The following is an 8353-nucleotide window of genomic DNA, read 5'->3' on the forward strand; positions in this document are numbered from 1 at the left end:
TAAATATGTGCAGTGATTTACACAGTGACAATCATTTAATGAAAGTATTTCAACTGCTGCAAAAGGCAAGGATAAACAATTTTAAAATCAAAATATACACAGATATGGATTTAAATATATAAGGCACGCATCACACAGCATTGTGAAACAAAAAGTCAAAAATATTCTTCGATCCGTTTAAAACTGAATACATGTAGATATGAATAATAATTATTATACATTTAAGTAGGTATTGTAATTAGTAATTACCTATTAATACTCTCAACTCTGTATTATTAGTGTAATGAGCAATTACTGTGTTTTAATTCATAAACTTTTAGACTGTAGCGTCATTTTGCATTCTTATAAACAATTTTCTATAAGAAAGTAAATACAAGGTGATTCATAAAGCGTAAAACATGATCTCAAAAAATATTCACTTTTTTCCAAAATTTTAGTTCTATACTGTTCTAGAAGTATATAGTTGTTTAATATTTTTCACCCTTATATTTATTAGGTAAACCACCATCAACTTTTGATTTTCAAATGGCAACCCATACTAAAAATGTCATAATTTAGTTAAGCTTTTTTTTCTTATGAACTATCACGTTCAACATTTTCATTTTTCCTTAATTCGTTGACGAGATAGAGTTCCTCAAAGTTGGATGGATTTGGGAGGTATTTGTGTGTAAATGTGTATTACCTAGTCGGAAGATACCTTACTAATTAGGATTGTAATACCTTGGGGTAAAAGATATTACATTTTTTTATATCAATTCAGTAAGTACTGTAAACTTAAGTTGTGCCCCTAAATGTATTTTATAATGCCTATTTGGCAAGGTTCACGCAGATCACCCCACTGAAGGTGTTTGTGGCACTGGTTATAATAACACTTATCAATTACAAAGATCAGGAGCTATAAGCATGAACATTAAATTTAAATTTCTTGAAAATTTTTTTACATCTCTAATGTTCATGGCTATAAGTAACAAATTTGATATTGATCAACCAGACGCCGGTATGTCGGTGTGTCAGTGATAACTGATAATCGGTACCTACTTGCTACAATCAAGGTGGATATATCCACCTTGGCTACAATAACTTATTGTCATAGTATCATATTGTAAGTAATTGGACCATTACTGTCGCATCAAGATAATATATTATCTTTAAACCTTGCTGTCGCATGACGCATGCTTGCGTGTAATCCCCTTGTGCCCACTACAAAATACCAACGGGCACGGAACCATAGACATAATACAGATGGACTGCGCGTTTAGCCCTTATCGTGTCAACAATAATAAACTTACGTAGAAGGTAAATAATAATGGAATAATGTTTATCTCCACATCTCTACATAGGTATATTTACATTTTACAAATATTATCTTTTTTTTTTTAAATCCCAATAATATATGTTTTTTCCATGATATTTTACCTTCTCCGTTCATATTATTATGGCTGAATTTATTGATGGTGAGAGGGTAGGAACGCGCAGCCCGCCTATATTATGTCTATGCGCGGAACAATATAAGTAGTCCTTGGTCTTAAACCGTGGTTCCAACGCTACCGATGACGTTGCATCGATCTTATGTTTACGTACACCGTTATTGATAAGAACAATCAAAACGTGTTATTACTCATTAATAAGTAATATCCAACGAGTAATGTGAAACAATCAACGTAGCACATATTACATTGTGAACTCTTCGTGAAACGACCCCATTTATTCACATTTCACTTCTCGAATTCTCTTCTGTGCTGTCACTCGTCGTTATCACAAGTATACTAAACGCAGGTATATGATTGTCGTCCGGTATACTAACAGAAGTTTTGTTTAATTCACAGAGTACACGCAGAAGAAAATATGGATCAAGTTAAAAAAGTGTTGGAACCCGGACGTCAATTTTCCAAAGACTCGGTTAGACTGATAAAAAGATGTATTAAACCTAACCGAAAAGGTAAACGCAATTTTCATTCCATTCAATTGTTCTTTGTGCTTTACGTAACTAACTTTTATTTTACAGAGTTTCAAAAAATAACAATTGCTACGGCCATTGGTTTTTGTACTATGGGTTTCATCGGTTTCTTTGTTAAACTTATTCACATACCCATCAACAATATCATTGTGTAAGTACTGCTTCTTCAAAGAATTATTCACAGTTAATTTTACATTATTATGGGTTTTTCTATTATTGAGTTAAAAAAACTCGCATACCTGTGATAATTTGTTATTGACCATTTGATTTCATTTATTTAGATAATGAAAATACCCTACAATATTGAAAAATATAATAATGTCATTATTCAATATCTGCATGTCTTATCCGTTTTACGTATGGACAACATAACAAGTTTGCGTTCAGTAGAAATCCTTTTTTTGTTATTAATTCAAATTCTATATTAACCTATATTATTAAATTTAAATGTGAGAATATTATCAATGTTCTCTTTGTTTTTTTATATCTAAGTGAATTTATAAAATGTAAAGTATTTAATTGTTTTACTTTAAAATTTAAATCCAAAAAAAAGAATTATTCTATCTTTAAATGTATAGGCTAATTAAAACTAACATAAACTAAATTTTACTGAAGACTGACTCAAATTTATTAAGCTGTACGTTTGGAAGATTGAAACAATATATGTGTGTATCACATGCTCTTAATATGTATTTATATGATAAACAATAAACATGAATTAAATAGGATCATATTAAAATTTTCTCACATTTTTAGGAATTATATATTTTTATATTGTTTACAATTATCAATAAAGTAGAACTAGATTTCTATTATAAACCAATGTATTTATTTTTATTTTTAATGAACTATCAATTAATTATTAACTAGTTTAAATCTTAATTATAATTCAGTATTCACCCAACTTAATTTAAATTATTGATCTGAAAATTGAGAAAAGCAAGGAATAATTTTATTTTAATGAACGTATGAAAATTAAAAATAAATATACTAACAAAGATGATATAAATAATTATTTATTTGTTTTAGTTGTAATATATGTTAATATATCTTATAAATATTAATATAATATTTGTTATATTTCATTAATTTTTTTTTTTAATTTTTTTACAGAGGATCATGAAGTATTGACAACTCAACTTCTCTACTTCCTGAAAACCTTTTTTTGAGAAGATATACATAATTCACAATTTTGTTTTTATATTGTGTATTAAATATTTGTGAACATCATTTGTGTTTCCCTTATTCATTTTAGTACATAGAATTTATATATTTATTTAATGTTTCTAAATATGAATATCAAAATTCACAGAATATTAATATAAAATAAAATTAGTTCAGAGCTAATTTATTTATCATAGTTAATGTAATATTTACCTGTTAAAAATAATATTTATATGTGTTTGTATAAGATGGGGAAAAAACTATAGGTACAGTATAAATTAAATATTATTAATTTCCTTTGTCCAACTTGTTCACAACATCTTGTAAATTATTATTTATTATTTCATATGCATACATTGCAATTACCTACTTAATTATATTATATATTTATTATTGGATCAACGGTTAAATAAGATTTGGCAACACGATAGTGCTCCAGCTTATGTTAGCCACCACATTCTCTGGATATGACTGTCTTTGATTTTGATTTTTGGGGGTTCTTTAAAAATGACGCATATAAAAAGGAATCAAATAACATCAATGTTTAAAAAACAATATTATTAAAATATGTAATAAAATACTTGCATCAATTAAAAAAAAAAAATTACAACACTTCAACTTACAACTAGTGAGTGATAAAACGGTTATAATTTTATTTAGATATATGGATGTCATCATTTTGAACACATAATAAAATATCAATAGTTATTTAAAATGTATTATTTTAATAGGTATTTATGTACTTATATATTTGAAAATGTAATTATAATTAGTACCTAACTGAATTTAACTTACAAATAAAACTGTTTAAGTATACTCTAACATGGTCTGCATATACTTAAGTTTTAGTAACATGTTTATAATTTCAAACATGTTCACATTGTTTAAACAAGAAACTAAGAATTAACTAGAATTATTCTCTGTCCATGTTCATAATTTATAATAATTATTATTATCAATTAGGTATCACGCACTACCCTAACTTTAAAAAAAAATAATAATAATGAAATCCGTTGGTCCACACCTATCAATATTTAGTAATACTAATAACTATACTTATTAACAGCTGAATTCATATCATAAGGTTGTCATCATCACAACTGAACATTTAACTTAACAGCTGATTTAAATAAGAAACTGTAGTGTTAATCTACAGATTAGGGGTACTATCGTAATGGGGATTACATGCGACGAGACGTGACAGTCTAATAATCCAATTACTTATAAATTAAGATATATAACTATAATGATAAAAGTTATTGTCGGAAAAGGGTACACTGATAATCATGTATCACCTTCCTTGGGGTCGAACGGTATCGAATTTATTACTTATAACTTCTAATCTTCATAAATGATAAGTAATATCAATAATATTATGACCAGTGACACTAATAGTCTGGGTGAGAACTGTAGAACATACTGCTAAATGAAGTATTTTGGGGCACAACTTAAGCTTACCTATTGTACTTACTGAATTGATTTGAAAACTGAAAAGTGTATTATCTTTTACGCTGGAGCACAAAAATCCCAATTACTACAGCATGCGGTACTGACTGGGTATATTACATTTATTACATACATAAAACATAAACCTCTCTAAACCATCCAACTTTGAGGAGCTCTATCTCGTCAACGAATTAACCAAAATTGAATGTTTGAACGTGATAATTCATAAGATAAAAAGCCTTACTAAATTATGAAATTTTGCCATTTGATAATCAAAAGTTGATGGTGGTTTACCTAATAAATATAACGGTGAAAAATATTAAACAATTATATAATTTTTGAACAGCATAGATCTAAAATTTTGAAAAAAAAAATTCGAAAAAAATGATTACTTTTTGAGATAATGAGTGTTTTACGCTTTAGGAATCACCCTGTATGCTGAATAGAATATTAGAAATAATACATTAGAGAACGGTTAACGTTACATAATATTAATATTGATATAAAACCATTATACTATAACTTTATTCGGCAGTACTTAAATAATTTTAAATTGAGAAGGCCGTTGCTTGTAAAAGTAATGTTTTATGTAATAAAAAATAGCATCAATAGCTAGGAGAGGCATCAGAATTCCAATGAGATCCTCTAGAGAAGGTCTCATTGGCGCAACACGATTAATCAGAATAGATCATATAGTTGCTTCATCATATGAAATGTAATGGTTAAGTTGTAACCACTACTGATGCAAATGTACAACGCGTCGCCAGCGTATTTATGCTATAATGTTCTGGACACTAACACCAGTCTTGCGTTTATGGTCATGGTCACTTTGACGTCCTAAGGTGATCGGCAGACGGCGGTCCGTGATTTAAGCCGATCGACAAGTCGTAAAAAGACGTATCGTCACACGGTGTAATGGGTGGCTGAGACGGAAGTCAACGGTTCGCTTTCGATGGGTCATCGATACACCGTCGTTTAGCCAACGCCATGTATCGGTGCTGATGATCGTCGCTCGAAACGATTCAGTGTCGCGAAATGACGCGACGTCGCGACGTGCCATGGTACTCGCATTCGTGCGTGGATATAGTAATTGTATTATTTAATATAATACAGTAAAAACTCTTTATAACCAAATTCTTTACAACGAAAAACTCTATACAACGTAAACATTACATAATAATGGTTGGTTTGCTTTATAACCCATCAGTCAATTCATTCTCTATAAAATAATATAGTCACTCTCAATAACGAAACAATATTTTATGTTTCACAACACAATTTACCTGTTGTATTATAAATTATAAAATTAATCGGCAAAAATGCCGAAATTTCCAAGAACGGTTACATTCTTTCATTATATACTTTGAATATCGTAATGATACCGTTATTATCGATATCGAATATATTAATTTTATTATCGACGTAATTTCTAACCAAAATTTTGTTTTTTTTTTTTTTTTACACTCTCTTTAACGAAAGAAATCTCTTGGTCCCTTCTGATTCGTCATAAAGAGTTTTCACTGTATTCGAAAGCGTACGGATGTCGACGGTCGATTACCTACTCGCTTTTTAAACAAAAAAACGAATCGATTCCATAATCAATAATCATGTAGTAGTCCGTGTGTTACTGTGTTAGTAACCAAAGTTGTTTCATTTATAAAATGTATACACGTGATATATTTTTTTAATAATTTAATTGTGTAATATTAATGGAAGAATATTTTTCTAGTCGTAAGTTAGTTTTTATCATTGACTAGGTACAAAGTCCATGGTTTTTATTCATATATTTATTTTGTGTAAGCAAAAAAACTGTAGTTCTACCCATAGACGTATTAATATATTTATTAATTTGTCTATGGTTAAACTGGTTCGACACTGTCAGTAGTCACTACTAAAAGTAGCGATATTGTTTACGGATTTCATAATAACTATGGTACGAACGAAATGTATAATCTGAAATATAAGTAATATTTGTAGTAATTTAGTACTTTTACAATAATTGATAAAATAAATTACCTAGTTAATATAGAAATATGAATTTAAGTGATAACGTGATGAAGTATTATAAATTATAATTTATAAGTTTACCAGAACTATACATACATATTATACAGTATAAGTTATAACTAAAAACCGGATTTTTGTGTAGAGAACGCCTTAAAAACGTGCAATTAAAATTTTAAATTGTGCAAAATCGTGCAAAAACAAAGTTTTCATTATAGGTATTAGGTACTTCAAATTTTATTTTTAATACTACTTTTTTTTTATAATTGTATTATTTATTAGTTAGTATTAATTATCATATTAAAATATAAAAATAAGATTTAAAAAAAAATGTAATTTAAATAATAAAATAATAATAAACTGACATTACAATATTTGATTAAAATGTATAATGATGTATATTTCTAAATTTTTTTCGGTAAAATTATGTCTTTGCTCACTTAATATGTGTTTTAACTGTGAAATACACGTTCTTCGTCGACAATTGTTATCGGGCATTGGCGCATTGTTAATAGCAGCTTATAATGGCAGGATCTTCTTTTAAATTTACGTCATTTCCATTTATTGAATCGTTGTATAGCTTTAAAATATTGTATTTTGGATTTTTATCAAATACTGATTTGAATTTTTCATAGAGTATTTGTCGCCTTTCATTCTCAATTGTCTTAAGTTCATCTCTTACTGTTTCAACTACATCTATATGATTATTTAAAGTAGAATTTTGTTTTTTAAGTTCTATAATTGAATTTGGCAATTGGGACAAATGTGATCGAATAAATAATAAATTAGATATAATAGATGTAGTATTTAAAATGGATTTTACTTTTTTGACAGATTGGACGTCATTTTCTATAGTGGATACCAATTCTTTAAATTAAAAAAAATCCGAAATGTACAATTTTGTGCAAAAACCCAAAAACGTGCAACTTTATGCAACATAAAACTTTCTTTAAATTAATTTACATCTCCCGATTTCGATTTGTAGCTTGTTTCTATAGAATTTAAAACACGCCATAAAAAGATAGAATTGTACGGGAATCCGGTCTTTAGTTATAATATAACAATCACACTATTTTATTTTTACCTAACAAATGTTTTATAACTTACTTTTTTTCGAGATTTTTACTTTTAACATATATTTTTAGTGCGTACTATTATTGATTATAAATATTATATACTATAATATAGTATTTATAATCAATGGTACTATGTATAATATAATATTACACGTTTTTAATTTTTTTTTAAAAATACCTATAAATGTGTTGATATTTTATTTTTAATTATAGGTACCTAATCTATTCTTATAATCTATACAACTAATATTTAAAGTATATTCATTTAAAAAAAATTAATTGTTATTAAAGAGAGGCCTGAATTTAGTCTGTATATACCATAAGTCTATGGTCTTATGTTGCCTACATGTCTGTGACATCAACTATACTACTACTATGTGTTAAATGTTTAATCCTTAGATATACTGAAAAATGAAAAAATTTTCAGAAGTTTTACCTATGAAATAATTAGATACTTGACGTTTTCAATATACTGAGAATTTTCAATTTTCACGTCTTAAAAGTACTATCTAGACGTCTAGATCTAATTCGTTATAAAAGTAAACCTCCGTCAAAGGGCGCTGGCTCTAGAATTCGTGGTACAAAGCATCAGCGATTTTCGACTATGGCTCAACTGCTTATTTCTCGGTAAATTTAGTTGCCTATTTGCGCCTGTACGTCACGGCCCGTATCCTTCGACTAATTAGATGATTACAAAAAAATATCG

The 8353-nt window shown here is 27.9% G+C and overlaps 1 protein-coding gene across 1 annotated transcript; it reads left to right on the forward strand.

Annotated features, from left to right (window-relative positions):
- The first annotated feature begins 1647 nt into the window (after positions 1-1647).
- Positions 1648-3197, forward strand: LOC113559906 (protein transport protein Sec61 subunit gamma-like). The gene is made up of 4 exons (XM_026965687.1): positions 1648-1761; positions 1827-1939; positions 2006-2108; positions 3071-3197. The coding sequence occupies exons 2-4, from the start codon at positions 1846-1848 to the stop codon at positions 3078-3080; spliced, it is 207 nt and encodes a 68-aa protein (XP_026821488.1). The 5' UTR covers positions 1648-1761; positions 1827-1845; the 3' UTR covers positions 3081-3197.
- Positions 3198-8353: the final 5156 nt, after the last annotated feature.

The sequence above is a fragment of the Rhopalosiphum maidis genome, chromosome 3, assembly GCF_003676215.2.
Source record: "Rhopalosiphum maidis isolate BTI-1 chromosome 3, ASM367621v3, whole genome shotgun sequence".
Taxonomy (NCBI): Eukaryota; Metazoa; Arthropoda; class Insecta; order Hemiptera; family Aphididae; genus Rhopalosiphum; species Rhopalosiphum maidis.